The following is an 18,633-nucleotide window of genomic DNA, read 5'->3' on the forward strand; positions in this document are numbered from 1 at the left end:
CTGGGTTTTCCCAAAAGTGAATGTCTGTGCACACTGCTATATAAGGGGCTGCAAATCGACACAAAATGTCAGTCGCTGACACTGAGGTGACAGTGTAACGTAGAGCTAAAAACTCATAACTGACAGCAGCGCATTTAAAACTCGGAACATTCAACTACACGTTCGCAAATTCAAGATGACTTCCAAACTACGTTCATTGCTTAAAATACTAAAAATATTCCTGATAGTTCTTCAAACTAGCGATAGACCTGCGCCCATTGCTGATCCTTCTAAAGACATTATGGAGAAACTGCAGAGCATCTTTAAACTTGACGAAGGTCTAATGGTATATAACACGGGAGTAGGAAGAGAAGAACTTGAAGATGACGAAATCGTTTGCGCTGAACGTCGTGCCGGAAAGTCATATTGCAAGGAGGTTGAAAACTATATGGAGGCTACACGTCTTGACAAAATCGATCCAAAAGAGTTTGAAAAATTCAGAGCATATTTCACAGATGATATGGCGATGCCACTGAATGTAGCGACACGTATGGAGATAGAGGTGGCGAAGAAACCTTGCAATACCATAATAAACCTGATTTATCCCGAAGGTGCGATGTCAGAGGATGCCAAGTGGTTATTGGTGGTGCAATATGAGCAACATAAGCAAGGTGTTTTGGTGGAGGAGTGCGAAAATGAGGAGCGATCTGGGGAAGAGAATAGCACCCTGCCACTCGAAGATATACCGAAATCTAAACAAAACTTCACCTATCGTAAATTGATTGTTTTGAAGGACGGAGTGATGAAGGAAGAAATGATTAAATTACCAAGTACCTGTGAATGTATCATGAGCGCCATTTGAGATTATACTTGGTTAAGAAAGGAAAAAAAATATTCAGTGTAGGATGGTTTAGATTCTTTATAAAAATTGTCAAAAAAAAATTTTCAGATAGAATTAACGAAAGTTTACAAGTTTTCGATGTTGTTTATGGTGGTAGACCAAGTAAAGAAATATGTATATATGTGAAATATAACCGAAACGAAATATAAGTAAAGAAATATATGAATTAAGCCTATGGACTCCGCTTATACAAGTATTTAATGCAAAGATTATTCTCTTAGGTTCTTTGAAATAAGAAGCACTGTAGCGTTTGATTTGCTAGAGATTTGGCTTAGATTGTGAATATTATGGGTTTGCAGAAATATTTCTAAAAATTTGTTTCGGATATAATGTCTTTTAAATTTTTTTGGCATAAATAATGCATATTTTCTCTCCAAATGAACTTTTCTGAATGAATGTTATGAATTGCATGTCTGAGTCTGTTAAGTAAACTTGGCTATCGTTGAAAAAAATTTATATATATATGAATTAATGACATTTAAGAGGACTTCCAAATCGGGTTACAACACCCCCTAATGCAAACTACGCACAAAATAAATATTTATTAAATTTCAAAATTGTTTCCAACCTCATATTACTTACCCCATGTGTTGGTATTGCATCAATATCGACTAGCGGACAGGAAGACCGATGCTGTTGCTGGAATTTCGGTTGATAGGGTTCCAGCATGCGTATTTTACCCCAGCGGTTAAAGAACAGCACGATGGCGCCAACCCAAAGCATCAACACTAGGCCCACAATGATCACCTCTTCCGGTCGTACTACGATTTTGGGACCTTGAAGCAGAAATTAAAAAATAAATACAATGATATAGAATCAATCTTCAAGTAACTTGGGTATAAAGAATTTTTTTTTTTAATATCAACTAACAGTAAATAAAAATAAATCAAGGGAATACTTTCAGTTTGTGCGCAAAGCGTTATAATACCCTTAACGGTTTAAAAATCGTTATCTAGATTTCGACAGGAATTTGAGTTTATTCGGTGATTGCACTTTTGTCTCCGGTAATCTTTCATGCCAAATTTCGTGAAAATACCTTTTCATATAAAAAATGTTTAATACAAGTGCTTGATTTTGATCGATCAGTTTGTATGGCGGCTATATGGTATAGTGGTCTCATATGAATCATTTATTCGTGGATTGCCGCGCTGCTTCAGACAATTCGTGAAGATATCTGCCCAAATACAATTTTTTTCCATACAAAGACTTGATTTTGATCCATCAGTTCGTCTGGCAGCCGTGTGCTAAAGTGGTTCGATATGGGCGATTCCGACATATAAACAGCTTCTTGGGGAGAAAAAGCCGCACGCAAATTTTAAGATTGATATCTCAAAAACTGGTGGACTAGTTATCGTACATATGTACAAGCTTTAGAATAAAAATATTCACAATTTTCTTGCACTTCGCTTTGTGTACGATTTTTAATTAAAAGTGAACGGAAATGTTCAGATTACCCAGAAACTTGTGAATTCCATTTTTAAGTGGCTTTTTTTGCACTTTGACAAATGAAGACAAATGAAATGAAAATCACCATTAAAGAAAAACACACAGCTGACAATGAGCGAGTAGTGGTCGCTCATCCAGCTTGTGCTGATGTTAAAGCCAACAATAGCAATAAAGTCAATGAGTCGCATTGCTGCACAAATCACAGCGACGACTTTTAATTACTACCTTAATGGCAGGTAGATATACTGGTAATTTGTTTTAATTACTTGCAAGCCAAGTAACAGTTGCAGGATAATGCGGGAAATCGTAAATTACATGAAATTCAATATACATATATACCGTTAATGCGCACGTGTCCAAGTGGAAGATAAATATGAGACGCAGTGAGGCGCAGTACATGTATATATGTACATTATATACACCTGCTTTCAATGTACATACATACATATGTGCATGTATGTCTGTTTTTTCGTGTAAACAGTAGCATATCCTTGAATCGCTTGAAAGTCATATGTGTATGGCTTGAACTTCGTTGCGCTTGTCACCGGCACAACCGCTGATGTCTCCGTTGCCGATCACATTACGTACGTTTCTCCTTGTTAGCAGTTTCCTTTCAGCACACTCACACGCATAGAAGCGTGCGATTGTATGTGCGTACGTTCGAACATATGACTGCAAGTACATGGCAAATGTAATATGTGTTCCATATATGCACATGTGTGTGTGTCGTTGCCATTGTATGTGTTGCCACATCACGTGCCACAGCGGTTTGGGTTGAAATTGCGTGCGGCTCGTGCTAAGGCTTTGATCCCTGCGTTCACCTTTGGTCGGAAAAATGAATATAATTTCCGCTGAGTTTTTTTTCGTGTATTTCACTACCCGATTGTCAAACGCATATGTGCCACCGACTTGTTTACATGCTTGCACATAGCGATGAAAAGTTACCCTGCCGGAATGCTTGTAAGTTGGCAAGCGAAAGTTTTTATTGTAAAATTTTGAATAGTCCTTTCAAAGAAAAGGTCGACAATGCTTGAGCTACCGCATTAAAAACTAGAAGTTAATACATATGAAATTACCGTATAAAGATCCACTTCACTGACACAAAATTAGGCAAATATGAGAATACATTTCATCTTGTTTGATATTTCTGAAGCGGATGGTTAAAGTATGGAAAAGTGGATCTTTTACGTCATCGTCAGGCGTAAATGGTCGTGATCCAAGCGCTGTGAGCCGGCGAAAACGTTGGACAAGCCAGGATTGACGATCGGTTCGTTTGTGGCATGTACATTAGGGTGTCCGTTATTTACCAAATTGATTATTTTTGACGAGACGCCCCCTACACTTTTAGTTTTCCATCTAAAAAAAATATCAGACCATAAAATGCCCTTAATTTTCATAATAAACCTTGCCCCAAACACGATACATTTCCCATTTAAATAACATGGGATTTTGCCACTTTTTACGAATATTTTTTTTTTCTTTGCAACTTTTTCGTTTGTAGGAATAAAAAGGTCATATTCTTGTACAGAATTGAATGCTCTACAAAAAAGTCTTAACAATTTTTCGACATACTCACTCCTTTAAAAGTTATTTAAGGTTAAAGTTAACTTCTGGGTATGTAGTTCTTTAATGTTCGACAAAATTTATTTGTGACTCACTCTCAGATCTATATGCTTTCGATTGTATTAATGCCATATGATTAGCTTCGAGTTCCGAAAACTTGAACACCCTGCATTGAACACCCTCGCGAGCTTCATATTTATGGCGATTCAGGACTGCGACCCCCAATTTCTTTAGGCTAAATCATAATAGGCCATGAAATAGTATTGAGTTCGGTTGGAAACCTCATATTGTTTCACCCCAGTAAATACTCCTATCTCGAAGAATACTCCTATTTGTCGAAATATTTTTTTTCTGGGTTGGTATGACTATCAGTGACATCTGTGCTAAACTTCACATAAAAACAATCAGTAGAGTTTAGTATACGCTTGTCTCTCCGAAGTTCAAAATGGGTATACGGCAATTTCTGTGATGAGTAAAATTATTCAACAAAGAAGTTCCATTAACTTTTGTGTTCGGAATAAAATTTCTGGTGGCGAAACGTTTAGAATATTGGAAAAGATCTTCGGTGTTAATTATTTGTCCCAAGCTAGTATTTTTGGTTGGTACAGATTAGTCGAATACGTGTTGACGAGAAATCACGTCCAGGACAGCCATCAGCATCAACTGGTAATTAACACGTCAATAAAATAAAGTAATTGATGCTTTAGAATCGACCATTAGCAGTCAGAGATCTTACTGGCATCGTTGAAATATCGGAAGGATCAGTGAAAATGATTTTGAATGATCATTTGGGACTAACAAAATTGAAAGCACGATTGGTTCCAAAATGGCTAAATTTTTTCGAAAAACAGCGTCACGTTAACGTCTATGAAACAATGCTTTCCGACTACATACCAGGATGTCATGAAACGTATTATTACTGGCGATGAGTCTTGGATCTATGCTTGCGTCCCGGAAACATACGATCAACCAGTTGAATATCGTACAAAGGTAAGATGAAGCCAAATAAACACGTCATCAAAGGTCAAAAATCAAGATTATGTTAACAGCTTTTTTCGATTATGGTGGTGTGGTGTACTCCGAATTCCTTCCGACCTGCCAAACTGTCAACAAGGAAATTACTTGATCGTTATGCGTCGTTTGCGCGAAGCTATTCGTAAAAATAGGCCGGAATTATGGCCGGACAACTCTTGGTTTTTGCACCACGCTAATGTACCGTCGCATACTGCATTGATTCTTCGTGAGTTTTTCCCCTAATTTTAAACCATCGTATTCGCTTCATTTAGCTCCGTGTGGCTTTTGGCTATTCAGCAAACTCAAACGACCGCTCTGGGGAAACCCTTTTGCGTCAATTGACGACATTAAGATCGCTACTCGCATTGAAGGCTACTCCGAAAATTGGCTTTAACAATTCGTTGGAGGATTGGAATAAATGTTGGCGCAGCGAATTAAGGCCAAGGCTGACTTCTTTGAAAACAAAATAGATTTTGAAGAATAAATTAAGAATTTTATAGTCATGAATAAAGTCTTACTATTTTTTCTAATAGCAGTATGTATATTTGATATATGGTATTATATGTACATATATGCAAAAAAAGATCGATTCACAAGTACATGAATACAACTTTTCCAAAAATTGTATCCAAAGACTTTTGAAATGGAATATATACCCTCTCAAAATGCAGTGTCATACTAAATTCCCTGCGAGGTTCTTATAATTATGTGGTATATGTAGTCGAACAAAACTGAATGTCCCAGCATATACCCCCTCATTGTTTTTAATTTTTTTTCTTATTTACTTTCAACTCGACACATATATCTTTTCGGGAATATTTCAAAAGTACCACTCAAATCTCCTTTTCTACACTTCAGACACTGTTTACTGCATTGTACTTATGTATTTACTGCATTTTCCCTGACTGATTTACTTCTTTCCTTGTTTGCTTTGTTCTTTGGTGGCCGCTGCTTGAAGTTTTTAACGAACGAATCCGCAAAATTTAAAGCATTTGCAGTAGTTGAGTGGGCTGTATTTCGACTTCTCATAAAATTACATTTGGAAGCAGCTTCTAGGACTTTTAATTTGTTGGAAATACAAATACAAAGCGAATATAAAGCACGAAGTGTATACAATTGATACATCCTTTATAATTTTACTTTTCGTTCGTTTGCACATTTAATTTTCGTGGTTTACAGTTATTTCTATTTACTTAGCCGCCGAAAGGCACAATTTTTCTTTGGTGCTGTAATATGTAAAGCAAATAATAATAAAATATACAGTAAATAAAGAATTGGAACCAATTTGAGAGCGAGTGGTATTACCAAAGCTAGAGAAGGGATAAGGCCAAAGGCCAATAACAGCAAATTCTGTTTAGTAATGTTATATATATTAAAGATGTAGTGGCCAAGGTTTGGCAAATTATAATCAAAAGCAAGAAGTCGAGAAGAGAAGGAAAGCTTGAGAAAAGTCAGCTGCTGAAAACCAAGATTTCTTAAAATCAGCAATTTAGGGATGTCATGTTCAAAAGGGATTATGGGGATAGTTAGTACAACAATTGTTTTGCTTTGTTGTTTGTTAGATTTCAGCTTTTTAAAAGAACTTGAGGCAGTTATACTATATGAAAGATTAATAAACCAATTCTAAAACTCCCTTTTTTTTGGAATGTCAAAAAAATTGCTCAAAACCCTAACTTTAAGAATATCTTCAGAAAAAGAATTATTCATGTTTCTTATTCTTTAAAATAATTTTTTTTCTAGTTTCTTAACAAGTATTATATAGGAGTACATATCAAAATCTGTACTGGATCTCTGAAAATCTCTCGCAAACACATCTTACATCATTCCAATTATGTGCTACAAACCTCTAGCTGAGTTTTGAGGATCATTTGGATTTATTGGACCTCAAGTTAGTTGTCAGTCATTTATCACATTGTTTAATTTCTATTGAATGCGTTTTGTGTATGAATGTTGTGTCTGCATTCAGATTATCCGAAAACAAGTGAGAGTATAAAGAAATGTACAAAATTTTCCAGAGGAAGAGTGTCAAGATCTATAAATAAACTCCGAAATATATTGTGGTCAATTAACTCGATGTCAGAAATTTGCCATTACAAAGGTAGAAACATTGAAAGTCAATATACTTATGGAATTTTCTAGAGAGCGTTTGTCCGGATCCATGCATTAATTTTGAAATATATTGTGGTCAGATATCTCAAACATTAAGATATTTAATATTTAAATTCGTTTATCAATATAGATGACCCAAAATATACCATTAAAGCAAAAAACCTGAGCAAGGTATTCCAGATTTGATATTAGGCTTGTCAGTCTCCTGAACTCAACCCGCTAGATAAACTCGTGAATCGAGTAATTAAAGATATTTGTTTAGCATAATTTTGTTTGCTATTTTTTAATTGTTTTAAGAGTATATTGAATTAGTAGTTCAAAATGATCTCGTACAAAGAAATAAACTACTTTTTAATGTGGAATTTGACTGGGTTGAATTAAATGTAATCATACCCCGAACAAGGTATATGAGTTTGTCACGAAGTTTGTAAAGCCCAGAAGTACACGTGGTGAGCTGCGTCGATTTCGTCATACTATATACGCGAACTAATTCCTCAGTTTTTAAAAATTTTGTTCTGAAATTTGAAACACGTCATTTTTTACCCAAAGAACTGCTCATTTGTTGAAATCGGCGTTTTTGGACCACTATAGCGCATAGCTGCCATACAAACTGACTATAAATTTCTTGAACTTAATATATTGTATTTGTGAAGGGTACTATAGCTTCGTTGCAATCGAAGTTAACGTATATACTTGTTCTTAAATTATTTTCTGCAAAAATTTGGAAAATTAAACGACATTTTTCGTCTGACCGCCTAATTTTTTAGATAAAGTTACGACATGAAATGTTTTAAAACTTTGAGGTCATATTTTTGTAGTCCAGGTTAAAATATAGAATAATTAAAAAAATGATAAAAATGTTATTTTGAATCTGCAAAATTACTAAAAAAGGTTCTCCACTGATGGAGTGTTTGATGCCTTCAGCCTTCAACGTGGTTGAAAACAAACAATAAAAACAAAATACGGATTAATAACAAATAATAATATACAATGACCCAGGGAGACGGCTGGAGCTTTGACATGTTTTGTACCTGCTTTTGTCCTTTGTAAGCTCGGCGAGCTACCTACGGTATTCGTACCTCACGCCCAACCTTAATTTAGGATTACTTAACGAAGATTGTAAGCTTGTTAGCTACCTGTGTAAGGTATAAAAAGGTGCGCGATAGCGAAGATTTTAAACATTTCAACCTGTAGATCTCTCTAGTTCACAGCTCTCGAGCAATAGCGCAAACTTTTAATAAATCATCGCTAATAGCTTATCTTAAACAAAATCTACGAAAAATGAGTGGTATGGAGTTGAAAAAATGTGATTATGATTCTCTTGCACCTAAATCCGAAAGTTATATCAATGAGGACGAAATGGAGATTAAACGACAGTTCAACTTCAAGAGAAAATATACACCAGAATCTGATTCACCAGCCGGGGGTGCACGTACTTTAAGCCGTTACGATGGTTCACCGCTGAAAACACGTCTTAAATCTGACACGAGTACGGGAGAGGATAAATACACAATACAAGAATTCGCTGATATTAAATTGAAAAATATCAAGAGTATAACTGGTAAATCACCTGAGCTTGAAACCATAGAAAGCCACGGGAAAGAAGTGCACTATAGTGCTAATATCAAAGAAAAAGTGTATGATATAGAAAAAGCCATGGCAGAGTTGAAGGCACATGCTCAAACCCAACGAATCTTCCTTTCAAAGGAATTTACGGGAACCTCACACAATTTTGCTATGATATCACCACGATACTCTCCCTCAGAAGAGCTCACGAGGGAACAAGAACGGCACATTGCTAACAGTAACTGCTTCTCTAGAAGGAATGAAGAACGCATTACTGGAATTATATATCAAGCTCAAACTCAGCATGATTTGAGTGTGATATCCCCACGAAGGTCTCTCTCTGAGGAACTCACAAAGGAACTCGAATTTAGCAACGCTAGGAATAAACTGTTAACTGAAATAAGTAGAAACCGAGCTACCGAAATTAGATATCAGGCTGAAGATTTGGCTGTGATACCCCCGCGAAACTCTCTCTCAGATAAGCTCACGAAGGAAATGGAACGACGCATCTCAAGTCCAACCCAAAAGGAAGAAATGAAATCACAGGAACTCACAAAGAAACTGGAACTTCACCTTGCTAAAAATAAGCTCTTGCCTGGAATAAGTAGAAAACGTGACATCGGAATTAAATCTCGAGCTGAAGATTTGGTTGGAATATCTCCGCGAAGCTCACTCTCAGAGGAACTCACCAAAAAAATGGAGCTACGCATCGCAAAACGAGCCCTAGAGAAAAAAATGAAGGCAGCTTCAATCAAACCGAACATTATTGAATCCGAGAACACACACCAGTACCGGTATTCGCCTTACGAAATAGCTAAACAAATGAGAAAGAAATGCCCCCAAGTGTGGTTACCAACTGCATCTGAAGGTGAAAATTTAGACCAAGAAGTACGTCGATCTCTAAGGCCACTTTTCTTATCTCAGATACAGAGAGAACAAACTAATCTCATTGCAAGCGGTATGTCGGAACTTAGAGAATGTCTAGCGAAAAGAAATACGGAAAATGCAGACAACCTCCTCCACTCAATCCAACCAAAGCTAATATACCGAAACCAAGCTGCAGCCCGTAGTTCAGAACCGGTTAGATTAAGAATGCAAGCTCGAAATGTATAGATCATAGATATACAAAACTATCTTTAAGAGTATTTATTAGATGGTTATAGTTATTCGATGTAGCAAATTAAAATTTGTATGTATTTATTTTGTGTATGTAAAATAAAATATGTGTTTAAAAAGGGAATTTTAGGTCCATATGTATTTAAAAAGTGTGCTCTTGATTTTCAGAAATAATTTCAGGTAATTTCATTTGCACCTTTCAGTGCAGACATTAAAGTAATGTTATCGGTAAATATTCCTAGCAATGGCTTTAACAAATATTTGTGTTTTATTGTCCTATTTAATTCTATAAAATTTCTAGAATATTGTTTCAAATGCTTAAATTGGTCCTAGTGAAGGTTTTGGAGATTCAGCCTTGAAAGATCGCTTAAATCTTCAAACACATTTGTATCTAAACTGTTTTCAACCGCTCATACGGGATTCTTAGCCAGATCTTCGAGATATTTACAAGGTCTAAGCGAAAAAAAACGTTCTCCGTTATATTACTGTTTGTATCTAGAAATTCTCGCCGCTAGTATAGCTTTGTGGTCTGCATAGGTTTTTACTTAGTTCAAGTTCTATCCTTTCAGGTCTCAAACACTAAAAGATGGTGGATGGCGCAGAAGTTTGCGACACACCAACGGAACTTACAACTTCTATCTATTCTTATAAATTTACATAAAGACGGAAAATCTTTTCGAGATGAATCAAAATTCAGCTTAAACATGTCCGATGGAAGGGTAAAAATATGGAGAGAGGCAAATACTTCATCTAAATGCAGTGTATGATATGTGATGGTTTGGGGATGTTTCAGTGCTTCGACCACAAATACAGCGCTTTGGAAAATGACATACACCTTTTTTGTGCCTAATTAATAATTTTTTTTATGCGAAATTGATACAAAATATGTGGTGTGCGAATATGGATTTTTTGATCGATAGCCAGGAGGAAATTAAGGCAATAAACTCATATCATTAATGCCTTTAGAAGCAAGGAAGCAGTACATGTAACGGCTGCATATATCGGACTGAAACAGCTGAAGGGATTGCTGAAAGCACGATCCGTTTAGGTACCGGACAAGTACAGGAAATGCGGATTTCATTACGAAATAATGAAATTACGGAAAGCCTGACAGGCAGATCAATGGAATGTCTTAGGTACATGCAGAATCGCCAATATCAAGTGCAAGAGACATTTTATTATACAGGATATGTTACTGGTACAGGGAAATGAAGTAGCAAGCACATCTGTAGACTAACAATTCTGAAGAAGTAGGCGTTGCTCCGTCTACTAAGCGAAACCTGGTTAAAAACAATAAAGTTGCAAGATATTGTGAAAACTTGTTTATAGTAATCTGTGCTGGACTTCAAACGCCCAGATAGAATCACAGCTACGGAATCGTTAAAAATGTTGCAGAAGTATTTTGAGCAGTCTACCCTATAACGAACATAAATAATATTTGAACGACAGAAAGCGTTCAGTGAATTCACCTCTGTTAATGACAATAGCATCGGAAAAGTCAAAGAAGCAGCAGTTGAAATTCGTCATGATGGCATCAATGTTACTCAAAATATTTGCGTTAACGTTATGGTGATGAAGTACGCCAATGCTAGACTCATACCAAAAGACCTGAATCTTTTGCAAAAGCGACGTCGTGTGGGTGTCGGAAAGCAGGTGCTTGCTTGACAATATAGCTGAAGACCTTACATTAATCGAGCGCATAGCATCAAAGTCAGCTAAAAATCATGTTGATGCTCATCGTTCTCTTTGTTTTTCCCTATCACATGGTCATTAAGGAATACCATTTGGCTTTTAAGGGATCTACTTAAAGTAATTCGTCGCAATCGACCGCATTTCAAGGCGGAAAATTTATGAATTTTCCCTACCAAAATGCGACCTCACATTCTAGCATGATTGGGGCTGACTTTTTGGACTCAAATACGAATCTAAAGTTATCCTTGACATATTTGGCTACTATGACTTTTCTCTGATTTAAGACGTGTATTAAAATGCCAGATTCTCCAATACAGATATATGATTTCTACTTGTCGTATCCGCCATTTCTAATATGTGATAATTTGTGATTTTTTTAAATTGTATTCTGTAATGTTTACAAGAACAACGAGGAAAGGTCTTTCTATGTCCAGCTAAATATTGATCAGAATATATACATAAATATCTCTAATTAAAAAAATGAAAAACAGATTTCATTCAAGCAACTTAATTATATATTTATCGCATATCTATAACTCCTATTTTCCAATTGACTGCGCAGACAGATCTCTGGGTTTACTAAACTGGTATTTTTGTGTGTATAAAGTACGAGCTTACGCCGCTGAAACCCGGCTCAACAACTCGATTAAGTTAACACTCGTCACATGTGTCATCACTGGAAAAGATGGGAATGAGGTAATGGGAAATGTAGTAGAAATAACTCATTTTACAAAGAGTGAATAATGATGTACTTGGCCTTGTATTAGTCCAAATAAATTGTAAAACATTAGAAATATTTAATTAATTTAAATTATAATTCTGCATAATTATGAATAAAAATTGGATCATCCCTGATACAGTTGTATTAGTAATTCTCCTCTCCTATCGTCGGCAAAGCTTTGTTATAAGGGTGGCGGCGCAATGATATCCGACGAAGTGTTTTTCTTGTTTTACAGATAATCTGTTTTTGTGGCTCATCTCTTTTCGCATTTTTTTGACAGATAGCGAATGTTCTATCCCAAGTACATATTGTAGATTTCTTATGTGACTGTATCTTCGATCCGCATTCCTTCGAAAGTGAAGTAGGTTGTACCGAAACTAAATTCTCCCCATTGTTGTCCGTAGATTTAGATGCACTTTCCTGGCATAAAGCGTAGGCTCGATCCCATGGATACGTAATAGATTCCTTTTGTGGTCGTTTCTTGGATTTTGGTTTCTTCGGAGTTGTAGTGGGTCTTACTGAAACTAAATTATCAGTATTATTGTCCGTTGGCTGAGATGCACCTTCCTGGCATATAGCGTAGGCTCGATCCCATGGATAAGAAATGGGCTCTTTATGTGGTCGTCTTTTGGTTTTTTGTTTCCTCGGAGTAGTAGTCGGTCGTAGTGAAACCAATTTCTCCCCATTATTGGCCGTAGGTTCAGACTCACTTTCCTGGCATATAGTGTAGGCCCGATTTGATGGACACGTTGTCGCTTTCTCATCACCGCAATAGTTTTTTGATTTAGATTTACGCAGCGAAGGTGAAACAGGTCCAACCTTTAGTACTGCGTTGAGGATAGTCAGATCAGGTTCTGTTGATATAACCGTATTATACTGGCTTGGCAATGTTGCACTATATTCAACATTGGAAGCACATTTTTTCGAATGTTGGATACCCATTTTTAGAGAATTTGTTTTGAGTTTTTCACGATGTGACTTGAAGAAACTGCGAAAGCTGACTACGATAATGCTCGAGAGCACTGAAACTTTTATACCCGAAAAATGTTGTGGTAGTGTTGGGAAAAGTTTTAGTTTTTAACTTATTGAACTTGCGCAGGTAAAAAAGGACGTGGGTAGAACTTAAAGGTTACCTTAACTTTACGGTGTTACCTATTTAGCTGCAAAGTTATTAAAGCCTGTCCTAGTTCTCTTTATACCTACTGTTACTAATTATTGTCTTTAATGAGTATAGCATTCACCAGAATATAAGTTTATGAAAATTGTGGTTTTTTAGTTTCTGGCGGTTAGTATAAACGTTTGAGAACTATTATATATGTATATGTACTTTCCCATACAAAAGTGGTATAATTATTTGTTTTAAACTTACCACTCCCCGCTAGGGTGGAATTCAGTGGAGCTAAATTGGTCACATCTTCGCTGCTGTTGAGATAATCTGTGTTCGTTGCTGAGGCAGAGCCAGTCTCTTCGATTTCCACAATAAAATTTGGACCATTCCAACCAGAGCCCCATTCTTAAATTGAAGATAATACAAATTAATTGCGTTAATTTCATAAGTTATCATATTAAATTAGTAATTAATGAGTAGAGTGTTGTTTTTTTACCTCTGCTTTGATGCCATTATTACAAATAAATTTCACGACATTTTACTATAACTAATTTTTAAAAGTATTCAACACCTAAAAGTATTATCAGGTAGTGAAAAGCAGAAGCTCAGGTGATCTTTATTACTGCAGATAAGTTACGAAATTGTTTTTGAATTTAGTTGATGCCTATATTAGTAGGGTATTTTTTGAATTTTTTTTTTTTTTGAATTTTTGTTCCTTTATACCCTTAAAATTAATGTAGAAATCCACTTTTACCATTGGAATTTATGTAAAAAACATGGGGAAAAATTAAAAAAACGTTAAATACTTTTTTATTTATCAACATGTTTTCATGATTCTAGTAGGGACGATAACTATTGACGTACTTTTTAAGAATTTGGGATTTTGTGTTTCAGATGATCCAAACATGAGAAATCGCCATTTCTCCGACAGTTGTCATCAAAAAATTCCGAAAAAATTTATTTTTACACTCCACGATATACCTCATGATATGTGAAAAAAGTTCTATTGTAGAATAAAAATTTCAATGAAAAAAAATGAAAAAACATGGCCAGATTACTCTACTGACCCCTTAAGCTATTTGAGGTTAGATCAGTGTAAAATAGTGGTTTCATAAAAGGCAAAAGCCGACATTTCTTATGCATGAATGAGCACATAAATGGATATTAGTTAGATGTATGGCCTGAGTTTTATCTCTTTGGGTTATTTTGGAAGTATATGCTTAATAAGTTTGAAAAATAGGGAAACAAAAAAACATTTTAACCGAGTCCTTTTGTCTAACATTTAACTAAATTTCTAATTTTTTTTACCTGAGTTTGTTCCTGTCTAGACAACTTGAGATTATTAAGGCAACTATAAAGAGAGTCTACGATTTTGAACTTCTTGATTTTATAGCCTTGATAGGGTATTTGTACTGAGTTTGCCAAGAAGTTTGTAACACCTAGAAAAAAACGTCGGAGACTGTATATAACTTGTACGTAAATGATCAGAGTGACGAGCTGAGTCGATTTAGCCATGACCATCTGTCTGTATATATGTGAAATAGCTCCTCAGTTTTTGAGATGTCGGTGTGAAATTTTGTGCAAGTTCTTTTTTCCTCAAGAGTTTGTTCAATTGTTGAAACAGCCAATATCGGAGCACTGTGGGATTTAGCTGTCTTACAAACTAACCACTTAAAATCAAGTTATTTTATGGAAAATTTTTAGTTGAGAAATTATTTTCCAGAAATTTGGTATAGGTTATTGTCGAACTCATGGAAGAGGTTTATATTAAAGAAAGTGGCATGGAAAAGTTTTGTTTTGCAGGTGGTTATAAGTACTTTAGATCAAGGTTACAATGTCATTAATTTAGTAAATATAATATTGAGTTTAAAACAGTTTGATCAATCTCAATCCACTTTTATTAGAAATTTTTTCTCGAATGGAAGCATATTCTTACTACTTTGAGTTCTATAGGTTAGATGGCTGATCTAGAAAGACCGCACATGGACTGTTTTATGTAGTCCTTTGTAAAGCCGTAGATAAGAACAACTCCTGTGTGCGAACTTATAAATCAGCAAAACGTTTAGTAGCCAGTAGAAATTTGCACAGTTCGGTAGGATCTCTGAAGGTATGCGCTTCCAAACGTTTTAATCTTGACCTCCCAAACGCGGGACAGTCAAAAAGGAAGTGTTAAGTTGTTTCCACCTCATCTTCTTTCATTCAGCTTTTGCAGATAGCGGACTTCCAGCCTTACTGCTATTGAAAGCGAGGTTAGGGCCATTAAAGCCCCATTACAAGGGAGAGGCAAATCACCTGATCTTTTGCAATAGATTTTGGGCCGAAAGGCTTTTGCGACAGCGCCCGTACCGATGGTTGCCCAGAGCTGACTAAACTTCCGTGAAGCCCAACTATCTACTAGAAGAACACGAGAGCATACGGAAGAACCGACCCGCTCCCATTATAGCGATAGCGGTTCTAGGGCGCCTTTCCTTGCAGGTCATCAGCCTTACAATTTCCTGCCATTCCGCTGTGGCCTGGCACCAATTCCAATCTTATTATAAAGACACTCGATGCTATTGAAAGCGAGGTTAGGCACTTTAGTGTTTACTATCTATAGCACAGAGATTTCTTACCTTCTGAAACTCCTGGTGTTGGTTCTGGCCGTGCTAATAGTTTCTCCAGTTTGATAACTGTAAGAAAATAGAGAAAACATATTATGTCTCAATGAAATATTAAATGGGGCAGATTCTACATAATATTTAGTGTTAAGTACTTTTGATTTAGTTTTTAGTGCAATTAATTTTTGCTTATAAACAAATTTTTTGCCTATTTTACTCAATATAAAATCGAATTAACATTATCTGTTTTCCGTTTCAAGCATTGGGAAATGACAGTTACCATTTTAATAAGGCATCCTCTACAAATATTTTATACCCAAGTTGTATGCTTACTGGGTTATCCTTTCACACTTTCTGCATTGCATTGTCTATTTTATTTGTGGCAGTAGAGTGAAATTTCGCAGAAAACTTCTACTGTAACTGCATATCGTACTAACACAGAGAAACATGTGTGTTTTCGGAATAAATATATAAATAGTAAATTTGTTTGCTTGGGATTTTCTCTAGTGTGCAACTTTTATTATCACCTTTCCCCAAAATGCTTGTTACCAAAATGTCCGAAATACCGCAGTGAGACAGGTGTTTGTGGTTGAAAATTTTCTGGTTGCAAAGCAATTTAATGGTCAACAAAAATTCTACGTATCCAAAACCACATATTAGGCAAAGCTTACACGTTGCAAAAACTTTGGCACAAAAAGTATCAAAATTGTCATGGCGTAAAATGTAAATTTAGCATTTGGATAGAATAGGTAAGGAAAACCAGTTAGTAGAGTCTTATTGGACGTTTTGCCAACTGTAAATCGGATTATTATTTATTCTTATTAGACAACAGGGTGTTTCAAGTAACCATAGTTTTATGGTTATTTGGAAAAGTGAGTGCAAAAATCTTTCTATCTAGGTATCTAGGTTTTATCTAGGTTCCGGTGCTAAAATCCTTGTGTGGACAGTGACATATGTATTTTACTACTCAGATTGTTCAACGACAGTTTTAAAATCCAACTTAAGCTTGACTTGGTCTCATTTTTGGTTGAAACTTCAGCGTTACCCGAGAAAATTTCTTTTGCGAATATAATTGAACTTTATCATACATGTGTGTTTGTTTTTTTCCCATGATTCTAAGTTTTTTAATTTACTTTTGAATTCACTGAAATATGAACTGCTGTAGGAAGGAAGGTGTGAGGTATGGTACTGGTATGATAATAACTATGGATTTTTTGATGCAGAATCAGTGCCGTTAAAGAATTAATGCCTTCATATTCATCTCTTTTGGCCTTTAAATTGATTATTACGCGCTTCAGAAGGACTTTTTTTGGGTTTGCTCGAGTAAAAAGCAGCATTTTTTCAAAATTTTTATCTCTTATAAAAAATTAAATATTTTATTCGAATTTTTTATTGTTACAAACATACACTATTAACAATGAAATTTACAAATTTTTGGAAAAAAGTATTTTAAACTTAACCATTACGATGCCATTTCCAGTAACCCCTCGGAAAAAAGACGCAAAGCAGTGGGCGGCATAACTCCTTACAATATCATCAGGGGAAAAAATACGAGTTTTAATTAAAACCTTTACTTAGAACTTAGACGAAGGCAAAAAACTGAAAATTGTATTTTTCGCAGACATTTTTACAAAAAAAAATGAAAATTTCGCGAAATTTTTTTCAAATAGTTGTAATCGAAAAAAGTCCTTCGTCCAAGTCTTGAAGAATTGTATCTCAGATACCTTTGCAAAATTTCATGAAGATCGATTAACTAGTTCTTGAAAAATCTTACCAACCAACTTTAAACTTCAACAGTTTCGTGAAAATCGTGTTTTTTTTACAAGTTCTCAAGGCTGTATCTCCGAAACTATTACTCGCACCAACTTTGAAAATTTAGGACAATATTCTAGAGGCATTGTTGAACTTAATAAGACAATAAAAAATCTCGACCTATGAAATTCCTTAATATAGAAAAAAATAAAAAAAAACCTCTTTGGTAATAAAAATAAAATAATTCGAGTTTATGAGACCCTCTATGAAAATATTGCCTTAAGGAGCATAAGACGATTTTTAGGAATTAAAAAAAATTTAAACACAATAGAAATCGAAATTTCAAGAATACGCAAATTTTCGCAGAAAAATAATATCTTCGGGTTAAATCTTTATTTTGAGATTTTGGGAAGTAGTACTTTTTCCAAAAATCAAAGTTATTTTTTATTTGTAATATCATTTTTGGTTTTTGATTTTGGATTTGAGGTTCCTTTTTTCGGAAGTCCCCCTAAAGATCAGCCACGATGTCACTGGAATTCAGTGTGATTCACAATGAATCGCTAATTAACTTCTACAAATGTACATATTTTAATTTATTTATTAAAAAATTGCTAGTCAAGAAAATTTTCACAAAAAAAAAAAATTTTTTTTTCTAATTTTTTGAACTAAGAATATACGAATCAAACATAAAGAAAACACATATTCATTTTCGAACCAAAATTAGCAGCTTGATACGACACGCCAGAGAAATACAGAGAAATATGTAGTTAAATAGATAAATCACAATTGGAGACCAAGAAATTATCGCCTAAATTATTGTGTGACTCCAGGAAAATGACGCGGTCACAGCAAAATTCAACAAAACTGTTCGCAACGCTTACAAGGCGGCGGCGAGGACATTGGTATTGTCTACTCAGATATTGTGCTTGCAGACGAACGAAAGGCAAATTGAAAAAAAAAACTAGTGGGCAGCAATTATATGCGACTGCGGTGCGTACAATTATCCTTACAAGTAAAAAAAAAAACACAATAACAACAATGCTGCTATGTGACGACAATATGATGACAA

At 35.3% G+C, this 18,633-nt stretch overlaps 1 protein-coding gene across 1 annotated transcript in view; it reads right to left on the bottom strand.

Annotated features, from left to right (window-relative positions):
* The window catches only part of LOC120773375, a 48,967-nt gene extending 33,084 nt beyond the window's left edge, over positions 1–15,883 (bottom strand). The window contains exons 1-3 of the mRNA XM_040102204.1: positions 15,828–15,883; positions 13,477–13,620; positions 1,463–1,656 (exon numbers count right to left, since the gene is read on the bottom strand). Of these exons, the coding sequence (XP_039958138.1) occupies positions 1,463–1,603 (141 nt within the window). The 5' untranslated portion in view covers positions 1,604–1,656; positions 13,477–13,620; positions 15,828–15,883. The remainder of the gene's footprint in view (positions 1–1,462; positions 1,657–13,476; positions 13,621–15,827) is intronic.
* Between the last annotated feature and the right edge of the window lie 2,750 nt (positions 15,884–18,633).

Source organism: Bactrocera tryoni, chromosome 4 (assembly GCF_016617805.1).
Source record: "Bactrocera tryoni isolate S06 chromosome 4, CSIRO_BtryS06_freeze2, whole genome shotgun sequence".
NCBI lineage: Eukaryota > Metazoa > Arthropoda > Insecta > Diptera > Tephritidae > Bactrocera > Bactrocera tryoni.